Raw genomic sequence first — 12633 nt, 5'->3', positions numbered from 1 at the left:
ATCTTCCACCCTTCTGAGAATAGCAACAGTATGCCAACCAGATCTTCGGTGGGGGTGGGTGGGATGGCTATCCCAAAGAGTTTGAGAAAGCACCCGTCTGGGCCTCTGCCCCCTCCCTTCGCTTTACCCTCTGACAAGCCAGCCAGGGTCCATGGAAAGGCTGGGCCTGAAGACACCTTGACCCAAGGCTCTCTTAACTCCCAGCTACTCCTTCTGCCTAGTCTTCCAGGGGAGCCCAAGGGAGAGCGCCTGCAGTGATCTAACCTGGAGGGTTAGATGAGAATGGAGGTGAGGCTCTTGCCCAGTGACAGAAGGGCCAGCGGTGTAGCAGCCAAATCCAGGCAAAGGATTCCTGGCATTTGGCAAGAGCTCCTCCAAGTGGCTCCCAAACTCCCCAGAGTGTTTGGGGGTATAGAGGGGGGTTCAGGCTCCTGATAGAGAGGAGGAAAGAGAACTTTTGAAGAGCAGAAGTCAAACAAGGCAGGGAGAGAGAGAGATTGCCTCAGCTTCAGGGACACAAGAGAGAAGCGGGGAAAAAAACAGAAAGGGGTGGGGTGGGGGTGGCTGGGTGGATGAGATGAGCCCCATCCCAGGAAAGAAAAATCCCGCTTTGATCGCCAGTGGCTGCATGAGAGAACCTTTCCTGTACGGGAAAGGAAAGAACCTCCCCACTTCCAAGACCCCCAGTTGGTTCTCCTTGGGGATATTGGTGTGCCATTAATGGGGCCTTGGGACCTCCCTTCCTGACGTGGAAGGGAACGGGAATACCTGTCCAAATGAGGAGTCTCAGTGGGACCCCTCTCAAAAGCTGCACAGTGAGGAAGCGACTTTGTACATTCCCTTTTATTTTTCACTCAAAAATGGCCATTCGTCAGTTTTGCTGTTGCGAACTGTGAACAGTCACTAAACAGAATGTTGTAAGTTGAGGACTCCCTGTAGCGCAGGCCGCTGTCCCTTGTGCTCCCCTGAAGCACTAAGCAGAAACAGCAGCTGGGAGTTAGAGAGCCTGGCTCCAAGGGCCCTGGGGCCACCCCTCCAAGGGGCTCTGGCTGGCTTGTCCCAGGGGGAGGGGAGGGGAGGGGGCCGAGGCCCAGAAGTGGTGCTGCTTTCCCAAGCCCTCTGGCATAACCCCCCCCCCCTCCCCCCAGAAACCAACCTGGTTGGCATCCAATTGCTATTCTTGGAAAGGTTGAAGATAGCAATAGCCCTTAGACTTAGATACCGCTTTATCGCCCTTTCCTAAGCGGTTGACAGAGTCAGCCTATTTGCCCCCTACAATCTGGGTCCTCATTTGACCCACCTGGGAAGGATGGGAGGCTGAGTCGACCTTGGGCCTGGTGGGAGTGGAACTGCCAAATTGCAGGCAGCCGGCAGGCAGCAGAAGTGGCCTCCAGTAATGCACTCTAACCACTCCCAGCAGGGCCCAGGATAGAATAAAACACTTGCGGGTTCTCTCCAGTTGTGGCGCCTTTGATTCCCGTGCAAAAGAAAGCAGAGGCGCAAACTTTGGACGGGCGGAGAACTTTAGCGGAGCTCTCGGGGCGGGCAGAATGGGGGCCGAGAGGGCGGGCGAAGGAGGGAGGGCGGCGCTGTCCTGGGCGGAGCGAAGGTGCCTGCAGGTGCAGGTTATAAAGGCTCCTTTTGCCCGGCGCCTCCGTCCTTTCGGACCCCCCGCTGCGGGGATGAGAAGCAAGGAAGGAAACGGGTGCGGCTCCTGTGCGAGTCCACCGGGGCCCCTTGACGGAAGGGAACTGTGTCCGGGCCGGACGCTGCCCAAACACGCGGCCATCCCCTTCAGATCCTCGACGGGCCGCCTTCTGCCTAAAGCTCCCCGAAAGCCCGAAGGGGCGAAGGGGGATCGATCGGAGAACCTCGGAAGAAGAATGAGCGAGGAGGTGGCTGCGTTCACACAACGGGCGTTTGAGCGCTAACCTGCCGGTTGCGGGCAGCGTCTCCCTTCCTTCCTCCACGGCCCGGGAAGAGCGCAAGGGAGCAGCGCTGTTTTGGTTCTTCGGGGACGGGACGGAGAAGTTCAGCAGAGTTGGGCTTCTTTGCGGATCCGGACGGGACGCGGACCGGGAGAGGCGCCTAAGCGGCTTGTCCTACGCGAAGGGCGGATAGACTGGGATGCCGCTGAACCGGCCGGTGCCGGTCGTTTTGCTGTTCGGAGTGGGGCTGAGCTCCTTCGGGCCTGGGGCTCTTTGCAGTGAGTTGGCGGGGGGGGGCAACAGACGGGGGTGGGGAACGCATGTTCTGGGTCGGGTCTCTCTCTCCCCCATCCCCCCTCAATGCGAAACTCCATTCACACAGATTTCACCGAATCTGGTTTAAAAACGTTGGTATCTGATTTGTAATCGGTTCCCATTTACAGAGAGTAAAAGTAAAAAGCGAACTTTGGACTTCAGCCCTTCCTTCTCCTTCCTCCTCCTGCCTGGGCATTGGGCCAAGACCTCGCCATTCAGCTCCCCACTTATCAGCAAACTTTGCCCTTGCTGGAAAGATGCTCCGCTCCCTTGTTAGCTTCCATCTAAATAGGTGTTAGGTGGGGTGTTTGGGGTCACCATGGAGGTCAGGCCGACAAGCAGCTGCCTGGGAATCCCCAGAGCCCAGAGGAGCTGCAGGAAGAACTTAAACAGATGTGGCCCTGCCCAGATGTTCCCAGGGTCGTCCGAGGGCTGCTGGGGGCTCTTCCCTCCAATGTATCTTTCCAAGCAGAAGAGAAAAGGGGGAGAACCAATTTCTTCCACTTTAGAGAACTTGTTGGGGAGAGACTGTTTGTGACAATGAACTGTTGAAGGGGGTGGAGCTTCAGGGCTGAACCTCCCCCCCAATTCTGCTCTTCTCCTCCCCTTCCTTCTCTAGGCCCTCCCTCACACTCCCTGTCCTACTTCTACCTGAAACTCTCAGAGCCCAGTCAGGGGCTGCACCGGTTCTTCATTAAGGTCCACCTGGATGACCAGCCCATCATCCGCTTTGACAGCCTTACATGGAATATGGAGCCTCTGGTGCCCTGGATGGAGGAGGCAGGGAAGAAGTTTCTGATCCCTAAGTGGATCTTCAGGGCTGACATGGAGACGTTATCAGAACTGGACCAGGAGGCTGGAGGTGAGCAGAGCCAGGGACATCAATGCCTGCTGGAAAGGAAAGAAGACACCCCACCCCCAATTCTCTCTCCCACTCAGAAATTCTTCATGGCCGGACCTCAAACAGGGTTAATTGAAGTAAGAGACATTTCCTCTTGTCTGAAAAAGAGGAGAAAGAGAAACTGGGTTTCTCTCCCCAGGGGGGAAGAGAAGGTAACTTTATTTATTCTCTAAGGAGAGGAATCCTGCACCCTTTTCATTCACCTCCACCTCCTCTGGGTCTCTTTTAGGGCTTCGTACCTGGCAGGTGAATTTGGGCTGTGAGCTCAGGCAAGACGGGAGCAAAGGAGGGTTTTTGCACTATGGCTACGATGGGATGGACTTCATCAGCTTCGACAAGGAGACCCTCAGATGGGTGACAGCTCAGTCCCAGGCCCAGAAGGTGAAGGAGGAGTGGGAGGAGGATCCAAGATGGTCCCAGGAAAGTAAAGTCTTCCTGGAGGAGACCTGCATTGCGTGGCTGCAGAGATACCTGTCCTACAAGAACAAGACTCTGGAGAAGATAGGTGAGTGGCAAAAAGGGGGCTCCCCTGATCAGGTTTCTATGGGCTCCCCCTCCCCCATTTTATCTCTGTCCTACATAGCCAATCCACCCTCTCCAGAAAAGGGTCAGGAGGTATCTCACGTCCTATTACGGGGGGAAAATTATCTTCAATGCCCCCCCCCCCAAATAAAGACAAAGAAACTGAGCAGGAAAATAAGATCTAGTCCTATTGCAGTGACGTTCACTCCAATGTTGCCGTCTTTGTGGGTCTCACAGGTTCAGAGGAGGAGAGGGAAGAGGGGGAGAGGAGGGCCAAAGGAGGACTTGATATTTAAATCATCTTGCCAGGAACTCTAGAAATTCTGGGAACTCTGGTCTTGTTGCTCTTTCTGCAGAGCCTCCAGTGGGGAAGGTGACCCATAAAGTGGAGGATGAGAGGCTGGAGGTCCTCACCTGCCAGGCCTTTGGCTTCTACCCCAAGGAGATCCAGGCCATCTGGACCAGGGATGGAGAGGCCTGCAAGTACGAGACCCGCCTTAAGAACGTGGCCCCCAACTCAGATGGGACCTATTATGTCCAGCTCAGCATTGAGATCGACCCCAAGGAGAGGGACCATTTTCGGTGTCACCTGGAGCACGAGGGCTTGCAGGAGCCCCTGGACTTGGCCTTAGAGGAGGAAAGAGGTGAGAGGCTGAGAGGGTAGAAGTAGATTTTAGAGAAATGTTTGAAAATCTATGTGTGGGGGGGTCGTTTTCTTCTGCAACATCTCATGTTTTCAGATGGAGAGCAGGAAAGGTCCTGCATTTAGCAATGGGAGAAAAGTGGTTTCTGTCAGAAGAGTTGGAAATGGTAATTTTATAGCAACAGTATGAAGATATATGAGATGTTTGGTTGTGGCTCCTCCTTCTGCCCTTCAAGGCCATTCCCTCCTCCCTCTGCAGCCTTGGAGGGGAGGGGCTTCCTTCAGGTGGGGGCACTTCCTGGAGGCCAAGGAAGGTCGGAAAAGGTTTCCACTCTTCAGCATCTCCACTTCAGGGAACTCTGTATCTGCCTAATGATCGGAACCATCTTTCTCCTTCTTTATGTCCAGGGTGGCTGATTCCTGTGGTAATTGTAGCAGGCTTACTCCCAGTAGCTGCGATTCCCTTCCTGATATGTAAGTGAAACAAACACAACCTCCAACACTCACCCCTGGGTCCTTCTGGGTTCACTGAGCTGGTGTGGATGGGAGAAAGGCTCTCTGAGAGTTGCAGTCAGGGCCTCCACGAGACCCTTCCCCACAAACAGCATTTTGAACAGGAATTGGAAAGGAAGAAGAAACTACGCAGCCCTTTTTTCAACCCTTGTAAGCCTCAAAATGTTCCACATTCCTCATATCTGGGAGGAAGCCTCTTTGGCCTCAATGGACAGAGGAGCAAATATCAGGAGTCCCCTAAATCAGTGATAACCAACTGCTGGGCCACAGCCAACTGGTGGACCAGGAGGAAATTTTGGTGGTCTGCAGAGAAATGTCACCCCAGAGCATCCCTCAAGGCAATTAATCCAGGCTTCATGGGAACACAAGGCTGTGCCACCCACAGGGCCCACGGGAACCCTCCCCACCCACTCACTCCTTACCTGGCAAACTTGCTTGCTATGTTGCTATTTTTCCTTTTTTTCCCCTGACCATCATCCGTTCTGCTGTGCCAGGAGATTTAAATTAGCTAGAAAGCAGGAAATCATTGGATTTCTTGCCTTCTAACTAATCTTAAGATCTTTGCCTCTGCTTTTAAGCAGAGCCGAACCTTCCTCAGGACTGAAGCTTCTATTATTCAGTGCAGACTCAGGTAGCCAGTGGCAGAAACACAGATCTCTAAATGAATCTGTGATTCTGTGAGCAACTCAATCTGCCTGCCTGCTTTGCCTGATTTTGGGTAAAAGTTGCTCTTTTTAAATAAAAAAGTCAATATTTACAAAAATATTTATAATATTTACATACAAGCGATGGCCAGCCAGTCGCATGACCACCAAGCCATAGCCACAAATTAGTTCATGCCCACCAAACTGGTTAAGAAATTTGAAACTGGTTAAGAAATGTGTTAAGAAATTTGAATCCCACTCCTGCCTCTGTGTGATTGTGTGGGGGTGGGGGGTAGAGAGAGAGGTTAGATCAGAGTTCTCTCTCTCTCTCTCTCTCTCTTTCTCTTTCTCAACTTGGTTATTCCTCAATAACCCCCAGGAGTGCTCCATTTCATTGTCATAACCTGCTGGGAGCACTAAGGCCTCTTTTTCAAGACACTGGGTTATAATCCGGCCACTTGGACCATCTGGGCCTTCTGGAGGCCTTCAGCTTGAGTCCTTCTCTATCCCAGGCAGGAGCTGCTCCCCCAAAATTAACTAGCTGTCCTCTCTTTTTGCAATCTTTCAGACCAGGGGAGGAAGGTCAAGAAAAAATTCCTTCGCAATGTGACAACTTGGCCTGATCAAGTTTCTCAAGAAAAGCTCCCTTCTCCAACTATCTATGGCACAGAAGATGAGACTCAGTCACAGGCAATGCTCCAGCCTGAAGGGAGCTCAGAGGTGAGCCAGACACTTGCTGAACTCTATTTAAGAGGCAAAACTCCCCACTTGGACAATCCATGGAGGAAAAGACGGTGGGGCTTGTAGGGTGGGGGAATCCACCCCCTAGTCCAAGTCTTTCCAAGGTAGCCATGGAGAGATCATGGGGCTCCTCTGGGGCTCAGCCCCTCCTGGTTGGGATCTTCTGATCTGATGCTCTGCAGGGAGGATCCAGGCCAGCTCAGTCTCTCCAGCCCATCAGCTCTGAGGGATGAACGTGGGTCAGGGAAGGGGCCAGGAGGACTGGAGGGGAGGGAGAGACAACCAATGGGGGGCTAGGAAAACATGAGGCATCCAGGAAAAAAGCTCCTGTATGAGGATGAGCTGGAGGGGTAACAGGAAAGGAACTCTAAAGGGGAGAAGTGAGGATTCCTCCCCCAGAATTCCTCTCTCCAGGGCGGGGCTGAGAATTGCAAGCCTTCTCCAATTTGCTTGCTCCCTATGCCTATCTGGGGGTGGCTGTGGTGGGAAGGGGGAGCCAAGGAGAGGAGAGAAAGTGCCCTTCCTGTCAAGCAACAGGGAAAGCAGAAGGTCCAGGCTGTCCAACGGGGCATAAAGATGTATAGCTCTCTGCAAGAATCTGAAGGACTAAAGGTCCAAGCGAATGGGACCTAGATAAGAGACAAAGGAACTCAAGGAGGGCTGGACTCTTTGGTCTCTGGTGAAGATGAGGGGCTGGTGATGCCCTTGATCCCCCTCCCTCAGGGTCAGCCTCTCCTACACTCCCCATTACAAATCAGGGCCTTGACTTCCTCCCTTTCCTCCCTCTGCAGCAAGAGGCAACCACCCATGGGGGGCAGAGGCCTGAGGGAGCTCCCAATGACACCGTTTCAACGTTGCCCAATAAAAAATGGCAGCCTTTTAATATTGCTGTGGCCGCCGCTGCTGCCGGCCGATGATGTTGCTGTTTCTGCCGCCGTTAATTATGCTGCTAGTTATGATGATGATGTTGTTTTTTTGTTATTTATTTATTTTGGTGTGAAAATTTTATTTGAGTTTTCACAAAGAGAAAAAAAATTACAAATAAAACACCTTGTTTGAAAGTAGCGTAATCCCGGGTTATATTTCTTCGTACAGACACAAATTCAGGTTCATGCTCATTTTTATATTCTATTCCATATCTTATTACTATTTTACATTTTCTGCATAGCTGCTCCCCTCTTTTAATTTTCTCAATTTTATTTTAATTATCTCATCTCAATTCAAATCATTGTATTTATATTTTTTGTCTGTCCTGTTTCAATTATCTATTATCTTTTCTCATTAAACAAAATTTCTCCTGTAGTTACTGATTGGAGTATGACACCTTTATATCTTTTCCCTAAAGTTGTAACATTCAATATAATACATAACTTCCATTCGGATTCTGCTTCGTACATTCTTAAAATACACACTGTTTTCTTAAAAAAAGAAAAAATGATAAATGTATATAATTAAAACAACATTCCATTCCAATTCAATTCTATCATTAATATTAATATTCATTAAAGTCTTAACATCTTTAACATTACTTTTCAATTAAATATCATACTTCTATGGGAACAATTATAAGCTTTCCATAGTGAATTCCCTCCCCTCTTCACTTATATTTTATAAAACATTAACTAATTAAAATGTTCCCGTTCCTTCCTAATTCAATTTTCTCATTTATTTTATTTCACTTATTTTATTCACAAACATTTCACTAAATTATCCCTCATTTTAATCATACGTTGTTTCCAATTTTCTAAAGTTATTTCTATTACTAATATAACAATACAATCTTATGTACCTTTACATAATCCGTTTTTCAGTTGGATTTTCACCCATTATCTCTAAATAGGTCCTGTTTCTCCATATCTTGCTCCGGTCCTTTGTAACTTCTTTTCCTTTCCTTCTTCCGTCTCTTCATTATTTTTCTTTTCTTTGGTTGTTTTTTTAAGTCTTAAATTCTCCATTCTCTTTCCCCGCCTTTCCTTTTCCTTCCCCACATAAAATTGCTTGTTTAGTAAAGAAGGTTTCTTCTTTGTCCCAGTCTCCTTGTTTTGCAGTCTTTTCTTGTTGTTTCTCATAGTTCCACATCTCCATTTCTAAGAATTGAAAAAGGAAGCCAAAAGAACCTTTCCCTTCTTGTGCATCTTTTTTGTACTTTTTAAGTTCCATTTTCAATTCATCCAAAAGTGGTGCCATTGTATAAATTTTTAAACAACCACCCGATTGATTTTAGTCATTCAAATATAATAACCAAGAATCCAAAGATCACCAAATAATCCAATTACATGCAAGTGTTTCTTTTTTGCTCTTTTTTTTTTTACTTTATCTTCCTGGGGTTACTATTTAGTTGCAAAGTTTCAGATAAAACGTATCTTTTAGAAGTCTTGTTGAAATTTTACTGTAGATTCTTTTTAATTCCAGGCAGTCTCCTCCCTCTTCCAGATCCTGCCCTTATTCTTTTTCTCTCCCTTCCTGCTTATGGAAAAGAAAATTTTTAATGTCCAGAAATCTTTATTATCCCTTTGGCATTTTGTTTTACTTTCAGCTTAATTGCCTATTGATGTCAAAGCGGATTTTTCTGATTTCTTATTTAAGTCTCTTAGTTGTCAGTATAGGGAAGGAGAGAGAAGGAAAAAAACTCCAAACCTTTCCCTTTTCACTTTCCTTCGCTGCTTCCGACTCTTCTTTGGGAGCAATGTTATTTTTTGTAAGTTTAAATTCCAGGGTATCTTAGTTGTTGCTTTTACAAATTTAACCCGGTCAGCCAAAATTTTCACTTCTTATCTTCCTCCTGCACATTCTTTTCTGGTCGAGTTCTTCTTTCTGGTGGCCATTTCTGACCACCGCTGAACCACCTTTGGGAAAGGGAGTAATGGCCAGCTGAGAAGGAGAGATGCGGCTCTCCTCAACCCTGCTGGCGGTCTCCCCCCTCTTCACCACCTCTACGGGGTGGCTTAGCCCCGAAACCCGCCGACTCGGGGTGCTCCAGCGGCGAGCCCAGACAGAAACTGTGCACGATCATGGATTTCTGTCTGACGTCGAAGCCCTTCAAACCGGAACATCATTACCGTGATTATTGATTATTATTTCATTAATTATTCAGGTGATACAGAACTTCAGACAAAGGCAGAATAACAGAGTTGGAAGGGACCTTGGAGGTCTTCTAGTCCAGCCCCATGCTCAAGTGGGAGATCTTACACCAGGGGTCTCCAACCTTGGCAACTTTAACCCACAGAATTCCTCAGCCAGCAAGCTGTCTTAAAGTTGCCATGGTTGGAGAGCCCTGCCTTGTACCATTCCGGACAAATGGCTTCCAGTCTCTTCTTAAAAGCCTCCAGTAACGAAGCACACCCACAATGTCTGAAGGCAAAGCTGTTCCAATGGTTAATTATCCTGTTAGTAAGTTTCTCCTTAATTCCAGGCTGCTTCTCTCGTGAATTAATTTCCTTCTATTTTTTCTTGCCTGACCTTCTGGTGCTTTGGAAAATAAATTGAGCTCCTCATCTTTGTAGCCCCTCAAATATTGGGACAAAGTTATCATATCACCCCAGTCCTTCTTTTCACTAGACTATCCATACCCAATTCCTGCAACCATTTTTCATAAGTTTTACCTTCCGGCCCACTTATCATCCTTGTGGCTCTTCTCTATCCTTTTTCCAGTATCTCTACATCTTTTTTAAATTATGGTGACCAAAATTGGACTCAGTATTCCAAGTGTGGTCTTACTAAGGCTTTGTCAAGCTCTCCTAATATTTTATATGGTTTTATCCCTCTATTAATGCAGCCTACAATTTGGATCAGCTTTTTTTCCTGGAGTGTTGGCTACTCCTGCCAGTTTGGAGTCATCTGCAAATCTGATCAGTTTTCCTTCTATTCACTCATCTAAATCATTTATGAAGATATTAAAAGTACTCGGCCAGCACTTCCGGCTTGTGGTGCTTCGGTGCAGGCAGGAATCCGTGACTGCACGGTTTCTGCCTGTGTTCACTGCCTGAGTGCCTCGAGCCATTTGGCTTCAGGGCTAAGCCACCTTTGTAGAAGGTGGTGAAGACTGGGGGGTTCTGGCAGGGACAAGAGACATCGCATCTCTCTTCCCTAGCTGGCTAAATCTCCCTCTCCGATGGCAACTGAACGGCGGTCTCTAATGGCCGCCACTTAGAAGAGCTCAGCCGGGGATGGACAGTTCCGGTTGTCGGCTTTGCTAACAGCAGAGATTCGCCTTCTCTGCGATTCCTGCTGTGCTAGCCGCCTTGGTGCCTCCGATCCTGACGGATTTGGAGGCTAAGGCTGCCCTGTTGGGGCAGCTGAAGAGAGGGGGGATCTGGACGGGGGTGAGGAGCATCCCAACCCCGCCCCAGTCGGCAATAACCCCCTTTTCTCAAGACGGTTCCAGCGGTGGTCTTTTTATGGCCACCATAAAGAAGCCGGCAATTGGATCAAGAATGCGCAGGAGGAAGAAGGAGTTTTCTTTTTTTTTTAAAAGAAAGTTTTTTCTTGGTTGAACTGGGACCTTAAGGATATATTTAACACCTGGGAAAGTAATGACTTGGAAGCTATTGTTCCCGATTGATGTTTTCAGCTGCGAAGAAAAGTGATGAAAAGGGGAAGTTACTCTCCCTCCCTTATGGAATTAACAAATGGACAAGGGAAACCAGCCTTTTGGTAGAAGGTAAAACCTAAACTCCTTTGTTATAAGTGGGAAGGGAGAGGCTTGGGAAAACAAATGCTTACTCTAAGACTTTGCTGGAGGAGATGCCTTGAAGATAAAGAGAATTTTCTTTCCCTAATTTGACTTCACCCCTAGAAGAGAAACTGTAAAAAGAAGAAGCTTTTACTCTGCCTGGATTGTTTGATGACTGTGGGACTTTGGGACGTTTGGGAACTGTTTTAAGCCCTGAAATAACTGATTGGTTTAAGAAGAGGATACAGAAAGAGAAGAAGAAACTTTAAAATGGCTCTATCTCTTGATGAACTAAAAAAACAATATCTAAAAACAAAGAAAGAAGGCAAAGATGTTATGGAAGAAGCCCTTTGTTTCCTAGATATGGCGCTTGCTATGTGTCAGCAAATTAAACAGCAGCTGGAAGAAATCGAGGAAGAAGAAGCCATTTTTAATGAACTAAACGGTGTGACTAAGAAAGAAAGGAGAAAGAGAGGAGCAAAAAGGAAGGACTTAAGAAATAAAAAAATATTTATGAAAGAGAAAAAGAAGATGCAAAAACAACAGAATGCTAGAAAGCAAAAGGAAAGAGGAATGCAGAAAGGGGAAATTAAGAAGACAGAGGTTTTGAGAGGAGGGGGTAAAAAGTTTAGGTGGGCTAAGAAGGAAAGGGAAAAAAAAAAGTTACAAAGATATAAGACAAGATGGAGATAAGGAAATTTTTTTCAGGGATAATGGGTAATATATGGGGTTTTTTTTTTAAAAAAAGGGGGGGATTCTGCAAAGTACACATGAGTATTGTAATAGTGGTATTTGTATTATAAGTAGATAACCAGAACTTTTTAAGATCTAATAAAAGGCTAAAATATCAAGGTATAACTTTAAAAGGTTTAATAATGAATGATAATAAGTTTTAATAAAATACTAAAGGGAATGTTTAAAATATTAGTTTGAATATAGAGTTTAATGGATTAATGTGTTGATTGTTATGGATTTATTATTGTAGTATTGGTTTTTGAAATAGTAGAATGTACTAAGCAGAATCTGATTGGGATTTAGGTGTTATTTTAAATTTTAATTTAGGGGAATGATAGAAAGGCATCATACTCTGATTAGTGATTCCAGGGGAAACTATTCTTTCTTAAATTGGAAATGAGATAGATGTAAATGGACAAATGGACAAAAGATATAAAAATATTTTTTTTTTTAAAAAAAAGCAAGATTAAATATATAAAACAGAATTAAGATGAGGTAAAAGTGGAGAGGAGTTATATAATAGATATAGAATGGTAAATAAGATGGGTAATGGTATATAAGAAAAGCATGAATACAATTGAGTCCATACAAAAAGAGGTAATCTGGGGCCAAGTTACTTTCTAGAAGAAAGCTTTATGTTTTTTATGTCTGTGTTTTATGTGTGTGTGTTTAATTAAGAATTAAATAATAAAATCTCGGAAGAAGACTAGATGAGAATAATTATAAACAAGCCAGAGGGAAATATAAAGTTGATGACTGGATAGCAGATAAATCAGAAAGGAAATATGATTGAATAATGATTAAAGAGAAACAATGTGGAATTTGGTAAAGGGAATTTATGTGTTTATATGGAAATGGGATAAATTATAAGTATGTGATATAAAGCAATATGTTATCTGCCTTGTAAGGATCTACAATGGAAAGAGGTTTTATGTTTTTAATGTTTAATGATGTTTTGTCTTGTTTGTTTGTTTGTAAAATCAATAAAACTTGTTTAAAAAAAAAAAAAAGAAGAAGAG

At 45.9% G+C, this 12633-nt stretch overlaps 1 protein-coding gene across 1 annotated transcript; it reads left to right on the top strand.

The window, feature by feature from the left end:
* The first annotated feature begins 1639 nt into the window (after window positions 1-1639).
* On the top strand, window positions 1640-9719 carry LOC113453946 (major histocompatibility complex class I-related protein 1-like). Its single transcript, XM_087928341.1, has 8 exons — window positions 1640-2206; window positions 2863-3105; window positions 3374-3649; window positions 4023-4310; window positions 4718-4783; window positions 6035-6186; window positions 6999-7041; window positions 9397-9719. The coding sequence occupies exons 1-8, from the start codon at window positions 2128-2130 to the stop codon at window positions 9537-9539; spliced, it is 1290 nt and encodes a 429-aa protein (XP_087784467.1). The 5' UTR covers window positions 1640-2127; the 3' UTR covers window positions 9540-9719.
* The last annotated feature ends 2914 nt before the right edge of the window (window positions 9720-12633 follow it).

The sequence above is a fragment of the Pseudonaja textilis genome, chromosome 2 (genome assembly GCF_049901715.1).
Source record: "Pseudonaja textilis isolate UNSWEBS1 chromosome 2, rPseTex1.2, whole genome shotgun sequence".
Taxonomy (NCBI): domain Eukaryota; kingdom Metazoa; phylum Chordata; class Lepidosauria; order Squamata; family Elapidae; genus Pseudonaja; species Pseudonaja textilis.
This window is presented reverse-complemented; position numbering and strand designations above follow the sequence as displayed.

Excerpts from the sequence above, each read along its gene's own strand:
- LOC113453946 (XM_087928341.1), top strand. The coding sequence starts at position 2,128 with ATGCCGCTGAACCGGCCGGTGCCGGTCGTTTTGCTGTTCGGAGTGGGG. Across the intron at positions 3,650-4,022 it reads CAAGACTCTGGAGAAGATAG|AGCCTCCAGTGGGGAAGGTG; the intron begins GTGAGTGGCAAA and ends CTCTTTCTGCAG. Across the intron at positions 4,311-4,717 it reads GGCCTTAGAGGAGGAAAGAG|GGTGGCTGATTCCTGTGGTA; the intron begins GTGAGAGGCTGA and ends CTTTATGTCCAG.